We start from the raw sequence: 21730 nt of genomic DNA on the forward strand, positions 1-21730 counted from the left end.
ATAGATATCATGTTCAAAACACATCAACAAGAGCCAATAACAAGGGGAAAAAAGTATGAGAAGGCAAGGGAGAGGAGAATAACATATGGAAAATATATAATGAAGAAAAAGAACCAGCCACATTGGTAACACTGTTGCACAGAACTAACTTAACCCATTGAAACCGGGAAACATTTGTATGCATGCACTATGCAGGCTATATAATGCATTTGTAGCATTTTAAGTCTAAATGGGTTAATAGGTTGATGATTCATGGTGAAATTAAATGGCCTTTTAGTTGCTTTCTAAAGACAGATAAGGAGGTTGTTTATCTCAATGAGTGTTCTAGAGTTTAGGACCTAGAAAACTAATGTTGAAACACTGTGCCGAGTTCTAACATTTATCGAGTTGCATGAGGGATACAAACAATTAATTGAATGTTTGATTCAACATTTATTGGTTTGACATGACATTCAACCAGAGGGAGAACCACTGGTCATTGACAGGTCAGGGAAAACACATGGAAAGCTGCAGGGAGCAGAAATCTAGCCTGGGGCTCGTGGGGCCCTGGGGGAGGAGAGCTGGAGGAGGTCTGGATCTGGAGTGGAAGTCAAGTCAGAACCACCTTTTTATAAAGGATGTCGTGCCTTTGGAAAATGTCTGATTAACTAACCGAGAGGAAGAAAAAATAAGGTACAGGTATTCAATTTAGGTAAAAATGTATTTACATGAGAGGAGGTACACGGGCCTAACAAAATTAATAGTTGGTTTCAGGTTGGTTGTCAGTTTGGCCATGGGTAGGTAGGGAATTTATTTTATTTTATTCTTTCCCACGGCGACTATGGATAGGGAATTTCTTTATTTAATTAAAATGTTCACAACAACATGGATGCATGTACTCTGCCAGCATGTTTAATATCCATAATACTAAATGTTTGACTAAGATTTCTATGAAACTTTATATAAAAAAAAAAAAAAAAAATGATTTTTTTTTTTATATAATTTTTTCTAAAAACTCATAAAATATATTGGGTCGCACCTAAATCGGCAGGGTCGGTCGGCAACCTGAAACCAACTATTAATTTTGTTAGGCCACATAGCAGGAGGCAGTTACTTACTGACTGGTTGGGGGAAGTCATATGACAGAGGGAACACTTATGGGGGTAACACATGGGAGTGTCTCCGTAGAAATCCCTGGCAGCAGATTTGAAGGGCGTCAAGGTGTTGCTCTTATCTGACCTTTTCTTAGGCAGCACCACGTTGAGCAAAGGCAGCGGGCTGGAGGGTTGTGGAGCTGCTGGCGGATTGTAGTTCAACCTTGCAGCAACATAGCTTGCTTTGCTTACTGCTGCACCGTCATAGGTAGCTGCTACACCAACAGCCACAGGGTTGACTGGAGGTGGGGCAGGATAACCGCTACCCCACTGACCTGTCCAGGGGTTGAATTGTTGCATCAGTGGGGGTACTGTTGGCCGACCTGGAGTTGGTAGCAGGGTTTTACGGCCAGGAGCTGTATTCAATGGATACTGAACAGGCTGAATCCCAGCACTGGAGCTAGAGGCAGAAAATGTATGATATGACGATGAGGTTGGATAAGAGACTAAGCTGGGATACGAGGTGGAGCTTGGTCGTGCGCTTGTACTTGGATAAGAGGTTGTACTGGAATATGAGCTTGTATTTGGATAAGAGGTTGTACTGGAATATGAGCTTGTACTTGGATAAAAATTGGAGGCGTACACATTTCTGTTCGGTGGTGAACCCCTTTTGGGGGACGAACACCTTCTGTTGGGTGAAGCTCTTCTTTTAGGTGAAGCCCTCCTAGGGGACGAAACCCTCCGCGCGTGTGAACTCCTTCTCGGAGGTGACCTTCCCGGAGGTGACCTTCTCGGAGGTGACCTTCCCGGAGGTGACCTTCCCGGAGGTGACCTTCTTGGAGGTGACCTTCTCGGAAGTGGCCTTCTCGGAGGTGACCCCCTGCTTGAAGGTAAGCTGGTGGCCTGGGAGTCAGTGTTCCTGTTGTTTTTTATATGCATGAGGAGGTGGGGAAGGGTCTGTGCCGTAATGAGCTCCTCAGGCATCTCTGCCAGCAGGGCCAGGTCTTTGAGCTCCAAGCCACAGCTGCTGAGGATGCTCAGGGCCGCAGCAGACTTCTCCGCCGGGTAAGAGGACATCTTGAAGGCCTCTGGTGTGGATCCTCTGGTGTGGATCCTCCTATGTGGCTCTCTGGGTTGGAAACAGGGAGGTGGTGGGTCAGACTTGTCACTACAGTATCTTCCCTCATTACACTGGCCAGTCAAGAAACATGTTGGAAATCAACTGGAAGAAAAGTGAACACATCAAGGAAACTAAATTGTTACATTAATCTAGGCTTTCTGGGCAATGTGGATCTGTAGTGATGTATATATCAATGTGGATCTGTAGTGATGTGTAGCTCAATATGGATCTGTAGTGATGTGTAGATGCATGTGGATCTGTAGTGATGTGTAGCTCAATATGGATCTGTAGTGATGTGTAGCTCAATATGGATCTGTAGTGATGTGTAGCTCAATATGGATCTGTAGTGATGTGTAGATGCATGTGGATCTGTAGTGATGTGTAGCTCAATATGGATCTGTAGTGATGTGTAGATGAATGTGGATCTGTAGTGATGTGTAGCTCAATGTTGATCTGTAGTGATGTGTAGATGAATGTGGATCTGTAGTGATGTCTGTGTAGATGAATGAATGTGGATCTATAGTGATGTGTAGCTCAATGTGGATATGTAGTGATGTGTAGCTCAATGTGGATCTGTAGTGATGTGTAGCTCAATGTTGATCTGTAGTGATGTGTAGATGAATGTGGATCTGTAGTGATGTCTGTGTAGATGAATGAATGTGGATCTATAGTGATGTGTAGCTCAATGTGGATATGTAGTGATGTGTAGCTCAATGTGGATCTGTAGTGATGTGTAGCTCAATGTTGATCTGTAGTGATGTGTAGATGAATGTGGATCTGTAGTGATGTGTAGCTCAATGTAGATCTGTAGTGATGTGTAGATGAATGTGGATCTGTAGTGATGTGTATACGAATGTGGATCTGTAGTGATTAGGGATGCACCAATCTGACTTGTTCGGTCCCGATACTAGGGCTGCAACGATTAGTCGACATAATCGACGACATCGATTATAAAAAAATCGTCGACGAGGAATTGTTGCGTCGATTAGTCATAATTTTTTTTTTTTTTTTTTTATTTATTTTTTTGCACTACCTATCTTTGTGAAAGTGGCTTCTCAGCTCTGGTCCAGCCAGCTGAAGACTTCTTAGCTTAACATAACAGACCGACAGTACGTTTGGGGGAACTAATGGGATAACTGGGGATGTTGTTTGGTCCTGACAAGAGTCTCAATGACAGGGGGCGGAGCGACGAGCGGAGCCAGAACGCAGCCAGAACCAGTGTTGCGAGTCGATGTAAAATGAATTAGGTATATTGTTAGTAAGTTAGCCATGTAATAAGCGGGATAATGTATAGCTATACTCGATCATTGTCGCAAAATAATTGACCTTCACTGACGTTTAAAACACCTCGCAGAGGCGGCTCGGTATTTTAAACTCTGTGTCGGTCAATTATTTTGCGACAATGACCTCGTCCCTTACATATATATATATATATATATATATATATATATATATATATATATATATAATTTTTTTTTTAACGAGTATACTCGTTATTTGATCGGTTTTCCTTTTTTTATTTTAATATTCTATTCAATGTCACGGACCTGTATGTTGCCGTTAAAATGCATACTGGGACCCTGAGGGTGCAGTACCGGCCATATCCTGCCAGGTGGCAGTATCGAGAGTGCAGTAAACCCTGTTCCAGACCGGGTGTTACGTTTAAACCGCTCCGGGGCCGGGCGCAGTTTTTTAGTACAGGGAAGCCTAGAGATTCACTCGGTCGCATTGAAACGGGTCCGGGACACTCGATGAGTGTGTTGTGCCGTATTATGTCGTGGACCAGATGGCGATCAAACAATTGGAATATTCTTTTTGGAATAGCCCCGATCAGAGGTAAGGGCTATCTGACGTCAATTCCAGCTTGATCCTGCAATGATTTCGTATCGATCCGGCTGATCAGCGTGTGTAGTATTCATAACGAATGCCGTTACTGGCACAATCAAAGCATCCGAAACAACCCCCCCTTCCATGCATTCATGATGAAACATAATACCTATTATATACAGTTGATTTGGAAATAGTAGCGTGTCCAGGGATGAAACGCCAATGCTTTTAGTAGAATTCACGTAGCGCTCTATAACTCAGCATTTCAGGAATTAGCCCGGATCACTCCGGAACTATACTTATATTCACCACGGGACAACGGGCGAACGTATGCATGAAAAAAATGCATTCTTTTTTTGCATCTTGGACAGAAGATAGTTACTGTCAAACCATAGTATTGTATCCATAGCTATAATATAGAATATATTAGGTCAACCGATTAATTGAAAATGGGGGACCCTGATGGAAACAAGACAAACGTCTTTCTCAGGTCTGCATCCCCTTAACAATTGTGTGTATTGAGCCGTACTGTATTGTACCCATTCTGCAATCTGTTAAATAAAGTTTTCATTCATTCATTCATTCATTCATTCATTCATTCATTCATTCACTCAGCTCTACAAACAAGGTGACGCACCCCTAGGCGCAGTTTGAACAGGATAAGGCTAATCCCCGGCGCTGAATGAGTTAACAATTGTGTGTATTTTGAGCCTTACTGTGTATTGTACCCATTCTGCAATCTGTTAAAGGGGAACTATTTTACAATTTCTTTCACTATTTGGGCACTTTTACACAATTCCTGTGAGTCTATGGAACACCTCTGTAATATATATATATTTTTTTATTCATTGTTTTGTATTTCTAATCAAGTCCTCAAAAACAGCATTTTTCTACCTCAAGATTTCGAGCTGTTTTGAGCCTGGGCTGCAGGTGCCACCTAAACCACTGCGGAGCGTCCCAACATTAACATGCAGCAGTGACTATATGACATCACATATAGGCACATTTTCAAACGACTCAGTTCAGTGAGGGTGAATATTGTGAGAGGAGAATTGGAAGAATGCGCCAATATGAGAATTTTGAGACATAGATCATATTAATATAAGTTCACATAGCTAGGAAACAATGCTAAACACTCAAAAAGGCCATTTATAAGATAGTTCCCCTTTAATACAATTTTCAATCAAGCAAACTATGCTGAATATAATTAACTACATTCATAAATTTCACAAATGGCTGCCTGCAACTATTACAAATTAAGAAAAGATTACATTTTGATAATTTGCAAAGATAATTTCAATACAGCTCACTGTTGTTTTCAATGAGTGCATTGCCAATGCCCATAGTTATAACCATACATGGATACCTTTGCGTCTGTGTAGTAGACACAGTGTAGAGTAACGTGACCCATTGTTTACCTCTATGAACGTTACTGCTTGATTGATTGATTGAAAACTTTATTAACAGATTGCAGAATGGGTACAATACAGTACGGTTCAATACACACAATTGTTAAGGGGATGCAGACCAGATAAATACTTTCGTCTCGTTTACATCAGGGTCCCCCATTTTCAATTCATCATAACATATATGACATACAGATAGACAGTACTGCTACCAGCTCTGTGCATTTACCTTCCTATCGCGTCCAACAAGCCAGAAAAAAATATTTTATATTCACACGTCAAGAATGTGCATTCATAATCATACTGGATCATGTCACATTTGACCGAGAGGTTAACGTTAGACGAGGGCCTGCTGGCCTGGTTTGCTTGTTCAGACCTAGCTGCAACAAAACGTAACACTGATACATAACTAGAATTACACGATTATTATAATCTATCTAATATTAGATTCGAAACGATGAACGTATAATAAATGACGATTGCTTAAATCTGGGAATATCTGGTCGCTAATAACATTAGCTATATTATGTTATACGTTTAGCTGGATAACGTTATATAGCTCACTGTTAGCCAGCTAAGAGTTACCTGCTGCCTAGCGTTGGCTGAAGTTAGCAAGCGTGGGAAGAGGATGTATGCGGGTCCCACGTAGAATGCCCAAAACCAATGCATGGAAACAAACCACCCAAAACGTGGGTCGTGAAGTTAGATTATCTTTGATCTTACCTAAAAACAACGCGACCACGTTTAGCATGTAAACGTTATCTGTAACGTCGGTAGGAACGATGCAACAGCATAACAGCGACAACACCGGTTTCTTATTTCAAACCCACACACATGCAGATGTTCACTTCCTGTTTAGGATGTATTTGATGCGTGTGGTATAAAGAAAATTACACAAACAACACACTTCACTCAATGTGCCCTGGTATCTGGTATATCAAAACTACACTACACTATTTTACCTGGCCAACTAAATTGTGTGAATTGCAGGCACAAACTAAATAAAAAATGTACAGTAATGTGAAATTGACAATTGAATTGCTCTGTAACCCAAATTATGTGCTTTTGTATTAACCCTTGTGCGCTGCTTATTTGTTTATCTTATTTTGGTTTTGATTGATTGATAACTTTATTAACAGATTGCAGAATGGGTACAATACAGTACATCTCAATACACACAATTGTTAAGGGAATGCAGACCACTACACGACCAAGGTACCCATGTACATGTCAAAATACTTCCCAAAGGTCAGTGAATACCACGATCACAACACCAGAGGGAGCTCCACAAATCATGTTAAACCCAGATTCGGCTCAAATAAGGGACTAAACACGTTTCGCAATTATGCCACATCAATGTGGAACGCCCTACCCAAAGCTGTAAAGGAATGTGGATCACTACCCACTTTCAAAACCTCTCTCAAGGGACACCTACGGGAGACTGCAATTCAACACTGGCCCCTGTAAATATCCTAACCCAACCCCCTCCAATGTACAGTCATTTACATAGTATGGTTTTGTCAATAGTCCAATGTACAATTTTGTTTGTTTGTACAGTGTCTCCTCCCCCCCCCCCCCCCCCTCAATGTACAGTTTGGCTTGTTTATACAGTGTGCCCCCCCCCCCCCCAACCACCTCCAATGTAAATTACCCAGTATGGTTGTCAATATCCCAATGTACCCAACCCCCCCCCCCCCCACCCAACCTCCTCCAATGTACAGTTTCTACGTCAAATGTATATACTCCCTTTTCTTGACTCCTTCTGTATCACAAACAGTACTGTATTTGCAAATCTGGTATGTCATAAATGTATAGATGTAGCAGTACTGACTATCTGTATGTCATGTATGTCATACATGTCCTGATGAATTGAAAATGGGGGACCCTGATGTAAACAAGACGAAAGTCTTTCTCTGGTCTGCATCCCCTTAACAATTGTGTGTATTGAGCTGTACTGTATTGTACCCATTCTGCAATCTGTTAATAAAGTTTTCAATCAATCAATCAAGAAAGACTTTCGTCTTGTTTACACCAGGGTCCCCCATTTTCAATTCATCAGGACATATGACATACATGACATACATATAGACAGTACTGCTACATCTATACATCTATGACATACCAGATTTGCAAATACAGTACCGTTTGTGATACAAAAAGAGTCCAGAAAAGAGAGTATACATTTGACGTAAAAACTGTACATTGGAGGAGGTTGGGGGGGGGGACACTGTACAACTGTACAAGCAAAACTGTACATTGGAATATTGACAAAGCCATACTAGGTAATTTACTGTACATTGGAGGGGGTTGGGTTAGGACATTTACAGGGGCCAGTTTCGAATTGCAGTCTCCTGTAGGTGTTCTTTGAGAGTGGTTTTGAAAGTGGGTAGTGATTCACATTCCTTTACAGCTTTGGGTAGGCCGTTCCACATTGATGTGGCATAATTGCGAAACGTGTTTAGTCCCTTGTTTGAGCCAAATCTGGGTTTAACATGATTTGTGGAGCTCCCTCTGGTGTTGTGATCGTGGTATTCACTGACCTTTGGGAAGTATTTTGACATGTACATGGGTACCTTGATCGTGTAGTGTATCTTGTAGACCAGGCCCATTGCAAGTTGCTGTACTCTGTTAACAAAACCTCTGGGTCCAAATGGACCCGGTGTGTAACTCAGTTATTCTTACCTCCATCTCGAAAGTTATGAAAAAAATAGTCTACGAACAGGTCGAAAAGTACCTTGCGGGGGGGGGGGGGGGGGGGGGGGGGGGCGCGAATCTACCAATTCCAATCTGGCTTCAGAACATCTCATTCCACTGACACATGCCTTCTCTATTTGAACGACTACATCAAACACCAGGTGGACGCGGGCAAATACTGCGGCATGGTCATGCTGGACCTCCAAAAGGCTTTCGACACTGTCAATCACTCCATTCTGATTGATAAGCTAAAGCAATTGTTTTGATAGTTCATCAGTGAGCTGGATGCAATCCTACCTGGAGGGGAGAGAACAGATGGTGGAGGTGAACTCGGCAGAATCTGCACCTGGCTCGCTGATAACAAACTATCATTACACCTGGGTAAAACAGAATCCATTCTCTTTGGATCAAATAGCAAACTCAGCAAGGCCAACGGCTTCTCAGTTACAGTGGGTGACAATATTGTCACAAGGACAGATGAAATTACCTACCTGGGTTCCATCCTAGAGACAAATCTTTCCTGTGACAAAATGGCAACCAATGTAATCAAAAAGGTCAACCGACGAACAAGATTCCACCGGATCTCGTCTCCTGTGGTAAACAATACCTTGAAGACTCTAACAGGAGCACTCATTCAAGGGTACTACGACTATGCTTGCACCTCATGGTACCAAAGCACCTCAAAGGCCCTAAAAACAAGGCTACAAACATCACAAAACAAAGTGGTCAGACTACTGCTTGGCCTTACTCCTAAAACCCACCTTACCCCTACCCATTTTGACAACCTAGGATGGCTTAGAGTAGACGACAGAGTACAGCAACTTGCAATGGGCCTGGTCTACAAGATACACTACACCTCTCTATTGAATTGACACACTGAGATTAAACTGATATCAGTCTTCTTGTCTGGCTCTGGGGAAGATGGATAATTGTTTTACCTAAATGTTGGAGCGTTCCTTTTATACAGGAGAGAAACCCTATTGTTGCAAAGTCTGTGGCAAAGCATTCACATATGGGGAATTTGAAACATCACACGACGACCAAGACAGGAGAAATGGCGTTTGAGTGTCAAGTTTGTCACAAAGCGTTTTCTCAGAAAAGTTACTTGAAGACTCATGTGATAAAACACACGGAGTGAGGCAGAACAGCTGCAGCACCAACACAAAAAGAAGATATTATAGGCCGATACAATAAGGAATTTAGATTTATTATCAAACATTTTAATTAAAATAAAAAGAGAAAAAAAGGACTTAGAAAAGAATAAATGTAAGAAGAAGAGAGAGATTGTCCTTTTCAAACGTGAAATCTACAGTGATCCGTCGGACACCTTCCTAAAGAGGGCGTGTCGTTGCTGGGCGGTCATGTTCTCACAGCTCTCCAGGAGGTTGGCCACGATCAGAGTCTGCTGGATGCTGTTGGCCTTGACCCACACCCGGCCGTTCATACCCACCACCAGCTCCGAGGGAAACAGCTTCTCCAGGTCCCTCATGATCTCACTCTGAGGGGCCAACAGCCTGGATAGTGAACAGAGGTGGGAAGGTTACTTCCACAAGGTTTTTAGTGTACATCAACGTGGAACATGTGTTACAAAGTAACAACATTACTGTAATCACATTACTTTAAATTGATTTATACATTTAGAAAAATCTATACATTTTCAGTTTACAGTCTCCTGATATGGTTCTTAGAATCGTTAGCTCGCTACACTATGTCAACAGTACAGCTGTGGTCACAGAAACATGCACTTAATCAAGTTGTGAAGCAAAGCAACCGGTAGAATTAGCATAACATGGTGGACAAAAATGTAATTCAACCAGGCTCATCTTCATTGAAGGCAGGCGTTTGGTCACACTTGTTTTTATAGTATCCTAGGGAAGAAGGAGCTTGATAAGGCTCACTCACACAATATACATGCTTTGCAACACAAAGGTGAATAGCAATCTGGAATCTAATCTATCAATTTTGCCTAGGTGATTATGATGAATTCGAGAATCTATTTTAAATTGAATCGTGACCCCAAGAATCAAAATAAAAAAGAACCATTAGATTCCCAAAGGTTTCGCTCCTATGTACAGTGAGTCTGTACATAGGGGTATATATTTGTAGCCCAATATTGCAATATATGTCTCAACTGGCTTAGTTTAAGCCCACAGTGGAAGAACAGCCCCTGACCATAACCCTCAATGAAGATGAGGAAAAACTCCCACAAAACATTAACAGGGAAAAGAAATTTGAAGATTGGAGACCAGTCTCTTGGGTATGTCTACATTACAGAAGTTTAGAGACCAGTCTCCTAGATATGTCTACATTACAGAAGATTGGAGGCGTGTCTACATTACAGAAGATTAGAGACCAGTCTCTTGGGTATGTCTACATTACAGAATATTAGAGACCAGTATCTTGGGTATGTCTACTAAGGCTGCACGATTAATCGATTTTAAATCGAAATCGCGATTTGGAATGATGCAATTATCAAATCACAAAAAGAAAAAGAAAAAAAATCGCAATTTTCTTTTCTTTTTTAAAATTTATTTTAACCAGGAAGTCCCATTGAGATACAAGATCGGTTTTGGAGAGTGAGGTAAGGGATTCTAGATTGTGTGTTGTGAAGTTTAGACTTCAGAGAGGGAGAGTAAAGTACAGAAAAAAAGGTACCGTTGGGTACCGGTATCGATTCCCAGGTAAAAAGAAACATTTTCAGGCTCGGTGTCCCGAACAGACCCAGCGCGTAAGCCAGATGCAAGCCGCATTTTACAATAAACCTCTGTGGGGTTGCTTAAAAAAATATTGCAAATTTAATCGCAATCGCAATATCTGTCAGAAAAATCGCAATTCGATTATTTCCCAAAATCGTGCAGCCCTAATGTCTACATTACAGAAGACTAGAGACCAGTCTCTTGGGTATGTCTACATTACAGAAGACTAGAGACCAGTCTCTCTTGGATATGTCTACATTACATACCTGCGCACCAGTCCCAGGGAGACCTTGAAGAGAAGCCCCCCGGCTCCAAACACGCCCATGCCGTTGGCTCGTCCACAGCTGTCAATACAAGCCAGCTCTGGTTCCATGTCCTTATTGGCTATAATGAACTGAGAGTAAACCAGGTCCCCCACCTTCATTAGACACCACACACACACACACGCACGCACACACACGCACACACAAGATTGAAATATATCAGCGAGTTACTGAAACAGACAATATGACAAGTATTTGAATACTTTTTTTTTTACGTTTTATGTATTTATTATTATTTATTTTTAACACTTTCAGTGCCCAGCAGGGGGCGCACATTTAATGCTTGAATGCCCACCATCCACTTCAATGTTAGCATTAATATCACCTAATCTATGTTTTAAATTATGGCTATGTGTCTAATCTGCCCATCGCTTATCAATGACTAATTTCCAGTCAACATTGTCGAAGCGGATAGTTTTTTTATCGGTTCATTTCCGTTTTATAGCATTTTCGAAAAGCCCTTGTTTTCACGGGGGGGAAAAAGATTCCATGATAATCGCCCTGTACTGTAATATTCTAGAACGTTGTCATTTTTCGGCCTATTTATGAATCGTTTTCAAATAAACGCTAGATTATCGATAGTATATGTGTACGTCAGCGTTTCCGTTAGAACATATTCGTGCTGGTCTGGGTGTCCTGCAAGATTTCTATCACCGGACATATTCGAGATATTCCGGTCAGAGTTTTAAACAGCAGTCTATTATAATCACATTTTTATGAGCTAACGAATTCCGTTATAATTGGACATGTGTATTAATTACATCAAGCGAAGAATGAGAAATTGATTTGCAGAATCAAATTACTATCTCTCGCCTCTCAAGTTAGTGCGATACGCTACCAGCATCAAGCTCCCGCCCCGCAGGCTCCCGCTGCAGCAGCTCTGTCACACGCACCCCCAAATGAATCTCGAGTCGACATCGCTTCACCTCGTTGTATCAGACACGTCACACATATCATAATGTTCAACTTCACGTATACAGTCATTAATATATTCCAAATAAAATAAGTCCCTCGATACTCCGTGCTGCTGCTGACTTGAAATAAAATAGACCGCGTATGTGGGCAGTCGGTCCGACACTAAACAGCAGTCTGTTATAATCACATTTTTATGAGCTAACGAATTCCGTTATATTGGACATTTGTATTAATTATATCAAGCGAAGAACTGAGAAAGCAGAGAGACGGCAACATTATCGTGGTTTGCGTGACGACTCTCCACCTCGCAACGACTTATTTGCAAAGAGTATGGCGCTGCAGAGCAGCTGATTCAGTGTTATTGGCTCTTTTCTGGGAACCGCACAGCAGCGCCCCCCACCCAACATTGGCTGAAAATGGCTGAATTGGAGTACTGCTGGAATACTGCATTGTGCTGATAGTGCTCTGGCTCTGCAGCTTCACAAAAGTTCGCACACCCAGCACTAAGCTCTCGCTGACGACGTCGTTGTCATTATTAGAAGCAACGAGGAAACAAATGTAATGATCGTTTCGTTCATCGCATAGGCTATTTAATTTTAGCCTATTTTAATACAATTCAAATAATCAAATTGTGCTTAGACTCAGGGAATTATTTTCACCGGACATTAAGACCGGAGAGAGTAAATATGTCGGACTTCAACAGATTTTGCCGGTCAAATACCGGTAATTACCGGCTAACGGAAACGCTGGTGTACGTGTGCACGCTCGTGCCGCGCTCTGAAAATCGATTCTCTCAGTTCCTGATCGCTCTTACAGTCAAACAGCCATATCACATTATAGGGGAAAAGCTTATATCTCCGTGAAAACGGGTCTGATTATCCTAAGACTGGTAAAATAGATTCCTTACCTGAGATCAGATGGTATCCAAATGGATTATTCCAATTGCTGATCGCCATTCCAAAAATCAATCCTTTTATTGATCCAACGCCGTATACTGTAAAACACATATTATACGATGAATCTGATCGGCTCCGGTTACATGCGTGAGAAGTAAAATGTGGATTCCGGAGTTTTATTTTCTCATACATTTTCATTGAGTCCAATCCAAAAGGGTGCATTACCATCTGGGAGACGATAGGGGGCGCTTTCGCCTGGCGGGGCAGGTTTACCAACGGTAGACTCGGTTGATGAAATATTAATTCAGATCGCTAATAAAAAAAATAAAAGGAGAATTCTCGTGATGGGCATTCAAAGTGTTAATGTGAAGAACCTAGATCAGGTTCACTCACTCGTTTGCTTATTCACTCACTAACTGTTTGAAACACTGCCCCTTGTGGCGGCTAACATGCATGGTGTGTTGTGAAACAATCTTGGCGAGAATGCTTTAGGCCGTAAGGTGAAGGCTGTATCGTTTCATCCCGTTCCCACCTCGGCAGACTTAGGGCTGGGCGATAAAACGATAACGATAACTATCGCGATAAATTATTTCCTCGAAATAAACATGAAACGTGGTCGCAAAGTTTCGATATATCGATTTTCCAAGCTTGGCTCCGTTCAGCCTCGGCTCAGCACACTCACTCACAACAACCAGCGTTACGTGATGACGTGCTTACGCACAACAGCTAACAACCAATCAGTGAAGGAGATGGCCGAGACCCGGAAGGAGGTAGGACTCACTCAACAACAAGGCTTGCTAGGCTAATTAGCTTGCACGCCGTTGTTTTATATATTTACGTGCCGAGTATGTGTGTGTTTTGAATTCTGAGGCCACGTTTATGGTAGTGTGGGATATACAGTGGACGTCGTTTCAATATATTGTGGCGGAAGAGAGTATTTTAGTGTCATATTTAGCACATTGTCATGGAATCCACCGCTTAGAACCAACAGGCTGGCTAGGATAACTAGCTTGCACGGCACTGTTTTATATATTTACGTGCCGAGTATGTGTGTGTTTTGAATTCTGAGGCCACGTTTATGGTAGTGTGGGATATACAGTGGACGTCGTTTCAATATATTGTGGCGGAAGAGAGTATTTTAGTGTCATATTTATTGTCATGAGATACTCCGCTTGTCGGCTAACGTGCGCAGACTGATGACGACATCAACTCGACTTGAGACATTCGCAGCAGCATAAGAAGTTAATTAAACTTGACGGACATTATATCGACGATAATTATCGATATCGAATTATATGAAAATCATTTTATAATTTTATCGCGATAACGTTTTTGGTCATATCGCCCAGCCCTAGGCAGACTACACAATTTTCACTCTGGGTGAAAGATATATTGGTTTAGATTTAGGAACAAAAAGTTCTCCATTGACAAACTAGCCCGTTTTGCACAATCATAATTTTAAAGTCGGGACTAGATCTTCCCTCGCGAACGGATACTTGGTCACCACAGAGTTGTATTTGACGTAATTGGTAATTGGTCACGTATCTTGCGCTCGAGCAATAGCAGATCTCTTTGTTGCGAGGATACGGCCATCCGGTGTCAACAAATGACATCCACAGAGTAACGTTACGGACGAAAATGGTCAAAAAACACCTTCTAAAGTTTGCAAAAAGGTTTATTCATCTACTTTTTCTCCCCCTTTTTCTGTGATTTTTCTCCCATCCCAATTTCCTCTCGTGCCAATTCTCCCTCCCCTGTCCTGATCGTTGCTCGCATGTGCCCCCCACTAGCCGGTCGTAGGGAGGATAGAAGCCCATCACATGGACCCTCCGATACATGTGGAGGCAACCAGTCACATCTTTTCACCTGCCAGCGCGGACTCTCATTGGCGAGGAGTAACGTGTAGGAGGCTCACACTGCCCCCGCCATTTTCCTGTCTCTGCTGTGCAGGCGCCCTGACCGACCTGTAGGAGTCGCTGTTTACAACGACCAGACTACCACCCTTCGACTTCCCTCCCGCTAACTCTTCCAATTGAGTTAGTGTGACGGCCGGCCCAAGCCGGAGGCAACGCTGACAGCCGGATTCGAGACCGGTGTCTCTTGCGTTAGTGACGAGCGCAATGTCCGCTGCGCCACCCAGCCGCCCGCAAAAAGGTTTCTAAACAATGTTATATGCATCTCATGTCCGTTCAGAAAGAACGTGTACAAGATTTTACACAGACACAGTGGGATAGATATAGAAACTGCGTCGAACGGTGGCTTAACCTACCAGGCCAGAATCATACCATTATGGAGACAACATTGTTTATGTTTAGAGATCGATTTGTGTCATAAATGTCATGATATATTATATATGATATAATGGGGACCCTGATGTAAACAAGACAAATGTCTTTCTCTGGTCTGCATCCCCTTAACAATTGTCTGTATTGAGCCTTACTGTATTGTACCCATTCTGCAATCTGTTAATAATGTTTTCAATCAATCAATCAAGATGTATTTGACAGTTTAGCTGTGTTTTTGTTTACATAACTAGCATTCTAGTTCTCTTCAGATACTGTATGCAATCTAGTTTTATTGTTTACAGTGATGTTTATGTAGCTCTGCTAGTTCATAGTGATGTTTAAAGTATGTTAGCTTTCAGAACCCCCTCATCCACCACCACTTCCCAGGCAACACTGATGTTAATCATCCTCACCACGGTCATCTGAGTCATCATGTAGCCCTATATCCTCCGTTTCCTTAGAAACATTTGCAGTTTTGGCATTGACAAAGATCTGTACATGGCAGTTTTGCAGACATACAGAGAACTGTAAGTCACAGTAACAGAACATATTTGAGTTGCCTTAACTGAGAACTGTAAGTCTTAGCCAACTGAAAACATTTGAGTTCATCAACTTGAAAACATGTAGGCAATTGATTGCCTCAACTTTCTCAAAGTTCTGGTAACTTATTAGGGTTTATAGTGCATGAAAGGCACTGTAAAGTCACAACCCCAATAGATCCCAATAAGTGCTGACACCTAAGCCTAGCTACACTAATATGAAAAATTTACTATTTGATGCTATGCTGAGACAGTTTAGCTGTGTTTTTGTTTACATAACTAGCATTCTAGTTTTCTTCAGATACTGAAGAGCATCAAATAGTGTATCCACATCTTGATTGATTGAAAACTTTATTAACAGATTGCAGAATGGGTACAATACAGTATGGCTCAATACACACAATTGTTAAGGGGATGCAGACCAGAAAAAGACTTTCATCTAGTTTACATCAGGGTCCCCCATTTTCAATTCATCATGACATTTACGACATACAAGACATACAGATATATATCATGACATTTATGACACAAATCGATCTCTAAACAATGTTTGTATGTCTCCGTAATGGTATGATTCTGGCCTGGTAGGTTAAACCACCGTTCGACGCAGTTTCTATATCTATCCCACCGTGTCTGTGTAAAATCTTGTACACGTTCTTTCTGAACGGACGTGAGATGCATATAACATTGTTTAGAAACCTTTTTGTGAACTTTAGAAGGTGTTTTTTGTCCATTTCCGTCCCGTAAAAGTTACTCTGTGGATGTAATTTGTTGTCGCCCGATGGCCGTATCCTCGCAACAAAGAGAGCTGCTATTGATCGAGCGCAAGATACGTGACCAAACTCGCGCGCCAATTATGTAAAATAAAACTGTGATGACCAAGTATCCGTTCGTGAGGAAAGATCTAGTCCTGACTTTAAAATTATGATTGCGCAAAACTGGCTAGTTTGTCAATGGAGAACCTTTTGTTCCTAAATCTACACCAATATATCTTTCACCCAGACGTGAAAAGTAGTCCGCCGAGGTGGGAAAGATAATAGTTTTCTAGCCACTTCTCAGCCTTCACCATACGGCCTACTTCACGTCTATGATACTATGTATATGTATTTTTCCTGGGTATATTTGCGCACACCACTAGGAGCTGCCCAGTACAACCACAGTCTGACACTGTTGACCACTAGGAGCAGCTCAGTACAACCACATTCTGACACTGTTGACCACTAGGAGGAGCCCAGTACAACCACAGTCTGACACTGTTGACCACTAGGAGCTGCCCAGTACAATGGCAGCCTGACACTGTTGACCACTAGGAGCTGCCCAGTACAACCACAGTCTGACACTGTTGACCACTAGGAGTTTCCCAGTACAACCACAGTCTGACACTGTTGACGACTAGGAGCTGCCCAGTACAACCAGTCTGACACTGTTGACCACTAGGAGCTGCCAGTATGACCACTAGGAGCTGCCAGTACAACCACAGCCTGGCACTGTTGACCACTAGGAGCTGCCCAGTACAACCCCATCCCGACACTGTTGACCACTAGGAGCTGCCCAGTACAACCACAGTCTGAGACTGTTGACCACTAGGAGCTGCCAGTTTGACCACTAGGAGCTGCCAGTATGACCACTAGGAGCTGCCAGTACAACCACAGCCTGACACTGTTGACCACTAGGAGCTGCCAGTATGACCACTAGGAGCTGCCAGTACAACCACAGCCTGAAACTGTTGACCACTAGGAGCTGCCCAGTACAACCACATCCTGACACTGTTGACCACTAGGAGCTGCCCAGTACAACCACAGTCTGAGACTGTTGACCACTAGGAGCTGCCAGTATGACCACTAGGAGCTGCCAGTATGACCACTAGGAGCTGCCAGTACAACCACAGCCTGACACTGTTGACCACTAGGAGCTGCCCAGTACAACCACATCCTGACACTGTTGACCACTAGGAGCTGCCCAGTACAACCACAGTCCGACACTATTGACCACTAGGAGCTTCCCAGTACAACCACAGCCTGACACTGTTGACCACTAGGAGCTTCCCAGTACAACCACAGTCTGACACTGTTGACCACTAGGAGCTACTCCGTACAACCACAGTCTGACACTGTTGACCACTAGGAGCTTCCCAGAACAACCACAGGCTGACACTGTTGACCACTAGGAGCTACTCAGTACAACCAGTCTGACACTGTTGACCACTAGGAGCTTCCCAGTACAACCACAGTCTGACACTGTTGACCACTAGGAGCTACTCAGTACAACCACAGTCTGACACTGTTGACCACTTGCTTCCCAGTACAACCACAGTCTGACACTGTTGACCACTAGAAGCTACTCAGTACAACCACAGTCTGACACTGTTAACCACTAGGAGCCACCCAGTACAACCACAATCTCCACTGTATGGAGCAATTGTGGGTTAAGTGCCTTGCTCAAGGGAGCTTCAACAGTGGGTGTTGAATGTATGTGTAACTAACTAAAAGGGAATGAGGAAATGTGTCACACAAAAAGTTTTCAAAATGTTTAACCAGAGTGAGAAATTATCTCTATCATGCTGGAACCCAGAACACATTCTAGCATATTTGCACCATTGTCATATGTTGGTCCACAGAATAGGGGCCCCAATCCACAGCTTCCTCTTCCACCCGTGTGGTCCATCAGCGGACCGCAAATGATATCACGTCATAAATCAATCTCTCCAGACTGTTTGACAAAAGTATCGTTTTTTTTCTCAAACATATTCAAGTATAAACATCATAACCATGTCACAACAGCATTTATAATGTATAATATCATCAATACGTTAGTTTACCAATAGGTTAAAGTGTTATTAGATAGATTTTCATTCTCGATTTGGTCTTGTTTAGTTCGCGAAAGTCGCCATTTTTGGAAGATTTGAACGTCGGGAATTGTCGTTTTTTTGCTGCCATTTTGTAAAGGACATCGCTAGCTCTTGATCAGTGTTGGCATTTTTCAGAACGACACTTCCCAAAAGGCTCTATGGGGTTTCAAGCTTCATACTTCTGTATGCATTTTTTTTATAACTCTTATTATTCGGGATAATAAACCACAACACTTAATGTAGCTAAGGGGCTACACAACCCTGACTGTATTGAGATATGTTAGATTAAACCACTACTAAAGAATATTAATAGCCAGACAGTACAGTTAGACAAAATGGCGGACACTCCATTGACTGCGCGGGGACAGGGATACAAGTTGAACAAGCATTATGTTTAATGTTAATAGCAAACATACATATTATTTATTACGGTTCTCCTTTAATACTAGAATGTCAGTGCAACAAAGTCAACGGTAACGAATAGTTCCTAGACTACGGATACTCGACCGGTGGAGCTCTGAAGGGAGTGAGACGAAACGAGGCGATACAGGGAAAAGCAAGATGGTGGCTGGAGACGATGGTTTCTCTCTAGAGCTCCTGCTCCAGAGAAACTGTAGACTGGTCGGATAATCCTGTCGTCGCTGGGAGAAGGGGTCTCGTACGGAACCGGTCCTTGTATTCCTAGCGCCCGATGGCAGGGTTAATAGCTATTAATCCAAAAGCCCGTTGGCATAGATGGTAGCTAGCTAGCTTCGTTTGTACGTGAAGCTAACCCGCAGACGGTCTCCAATGAGTAGTTATATCCAAACGGCGCTGGGTTTAACTATAAGTCTCTACACGTTACTTCGCTTACACAAGTCACTATACTGTGCCAATAATGGCTCGACAATATTATAGTTGTATCTAAGTAGCCATTAGCTCTCTATAACGATACACCGCTATCGGTCTGTGTACAACTGCACCAGACGTCTTTTACTCTCGCTCTGCTAGTTTTCCTGTTATGCTGCTGCTGCTGCCTCACGTCGTCTACCCAACATACTCTATTAGTTCCCTGTTGGACTCAGCCTGTTCACCTGTACAGAATCAATGCGCTCGCTCTGGGCTTGTCCGGGCATGTCTGAACATGTCTAGAAAACATGTCTAGGGGGCGCGCGCCCTGGCGCCTACAGCGTCAAGAATGGGACACAATAAGGCGAACGAAGAATACTGTTTAGGCAAACAGATGACGTAAAGATATATATCTCATATATATAAACAATATATAAGTTATACAAAATAATAAACGCAGACTTTCAGTGTTAATCTGGACCTTCAGAACACTTACGTTATTGACATATATTGAAGCACATTTAGTTTCTCTTCCCTATTTTTAGCATGCAGCAACAATTAAATTTGAAATTAGTTTCAAAACAGTTGCACCCTGATTAAAATAAAAAAGCTACAGTATTTACAGTAGATTTCATTATCTGTTCTTATGCAAGCCTGGTGATACTAAATCCAAATTGAACTCGGCCATTTGAAAGATAATATATGTATGTATATATATAAATGTGCGAATTGGCTATAATAAGGTAATTTATAAGCCTGCTATTCTATATTCTATAATAATATTTCAAATAGCATTGGTGCGGATGGGAGAATTCAGTACTGTATCTACAGAACCTTCTGTTTAATCATCTTCCCTTTATTAATTTCCTTCGATTTTTTTGTACACATGATCTCAAGAAGGTACTGAACAAGATCAGTGGCAGTTCTTCATGTCTGGTCATTATTAGCATGGTGTTATTCACTGTCAAAGATGCAAAGAAAAATCATAATTCATATTCTCCTTTGTTTCATCACAATTTAAGCAAGCCTATATAGACACAATATTTCTGACACTGGGAATACATTCACTGAGGTCCATAGATGTCCCTAGATTAAGAATATGCAAATGGGGTTGTAGAAGTGGAAGTCCATTTACTTAGGTATGTATTTTAGGCGGATTTGCAGAAAATAGTGCTCCGGGCTTAAGAGGTTATTAAGATATCACACCAACCTGCACATTGGGTCTGTTCCTCTTGGTGGCTCCCTCGAAGGCCAGGTAGGACAGCGACGCTTGTTCACTCCCGCCCACATCCACCTTGAAGATGTCGCCTGATTTGGTAGTTATTATGCCAATCACACTCTCACCTTTAGCTGGGACATACTGGTGAGGAGAGAGAGAGACACGGTGTAAAGTCAGGGATGACAAAACACTAAATGTTTTTTCTGCTCAGTGTTTATTATTATAGTTTATTTATCAACCTGGGTTCAAGCCAGGATCTCCTGCATGGCAAACCAAACATGTAACTTGCCTACCAAACATTCGTTCAACTTGTAAATAACCAACACAACACTTGTAACGTTAGCTTTCTAACTTCAAACTATAATGTTCCAGGGACCCACTTTTCCTATGTGGACAATGCGTGTATTCAGTAGTGAAAAGAACGTGTATACTTCATGTATTGGCTATTTTCGCAAGCATGAAAAGAATCCTGCATTATTTCAAACGCATAGTTAGTGCACATGTCAAACAAAATACTGGAAAGTTTGGTTTGCTTGCTACGTATGTTGTTAAATGATGTTTACCCGTCTTTGTTGTGAATCTATCCAGTACATATTCGGCTGTTTGTGTCGGAGTATTCCACTTTTGCACACAAGAATCTCGTCTCCATTCCTCCTCAATCCCGGACCAGAAATTACTTTCTCCGGTTTAACAGTTTCGGTTATCGACAATGTATCTGGTGTTTCGAACGAAAATACATCTCCTGGCAATAATACTTCCCCAACCTTCGCTTTAAAACACGAATACATGACTTTCTCGTTTGGCTATGTTTACGTTACAGACACATGTGTCAATGGGGGACACAAATTAATGTAACACAGACATTTCCTGCCAGGAAGCGTGTTGCCTTAATAAGCTGCCAGGAAGTCAACTTGGACTGTCTCCATGAAGGGCACTACCATAGATATATATTTTAATATTAATAACGTTTTATTAACAGATTGCAGAATGGGTACAAATTTAGTACGGCTCAATACACACAATTGTTAAGGGGATGCAGACCAGAGAAAGACTTTTGTCTC

At 42.1% G+C, this 21730-nt stretch overlaps 2 protein-coding genes across 2 annotated transcripts in view; both read right to left on the minus strand.

Annotated features, from left to right (window-relative positions):
* LOC311243128 (uncharacterized protein) overlaps positions 1–1739 on the minus strand; it is a 68652-nt gene extending 66913 nt beyond the window's left edge. Inside the window, exons 1-2 of the mRNA XM_084332237.1 lie at positions 1717–1739; positions 1098–1533 (exon numbers count right to left, since the gene is read on the minus strand). Of these exons, the coding sequence (XP_084188363.1) occupies positions 1098–1433 (336 nt within the window). The 5' untranslated portion in view covers positions 1434–1533; positions 1717–1739. The remainder of the gene's footprint in view (positions 1–1097; positions 1534–1716) is intronic.
* Positions 1740–9314: 7575 nt separating this feature from the next.
* Positions 9315–21500, minus strand: exosc3 (exosome component 3). The gene is made up of 4 exons (XM_084331248.1): positions 21233–21500; positions 20661–20810; positions 11083–11234; positions 9315–9634 (listed from the first exon to the last, which is right to left on the minus strand). The coding sequence occupies exons 1-4, from the start codon at positions 21455–21457 to the stop codon at positions 9427–9429; spliced, it is 735 nt and encodes a 244-aa protein (XP_084187374.1). The 5' UTR covers positions 21458–21500; the 3' UTR covers positions 9315–9426.
* Between the last annotated feature and the right edge of the window lie 230 nt (positions 21501–21730).

This window comes from Notolepis coatsorum (genome assembly GCF_963971535.1).
Source record: "Notolepis coatsorum genome assembly, chromosome: 16".
In the NCBI taxonomy this organism is placed as follows: Eukaryota; Metazoa; Chordata; class Actinopteri; order Aulopiformes; family Paralepididae; genus Notolepis; species Notolepis coatsorum.

What these genes read in the sequence shown, in the direction of transcription:
- exosc3 (XM_084331248.1), bottom strand. Translation starts at nt 21,457, where the DNA reads ATGTATTCGTGTTTTAAAGCGAAGGTTGGGGAAGTATTATTGCCAGGA. An exon ending in GGAACAGACCCAATGTGCAG is followed by an intron (nt 11,235 to 20,660) that starts GTTGGTGTGATA and finishes TGTCTAATGAAG; the next exon opens with GTGGGGGACCTGGTTTACTC. An exon ending in TCCCTGGGACTGGTGCGCAG is followed by an intron (nt 9,635 to 11,082) that starts GTATGTAATGTA and finishes TTCACTATCCAG; the next exon opens with GCTGTTGGCCCCTCAGAGTG.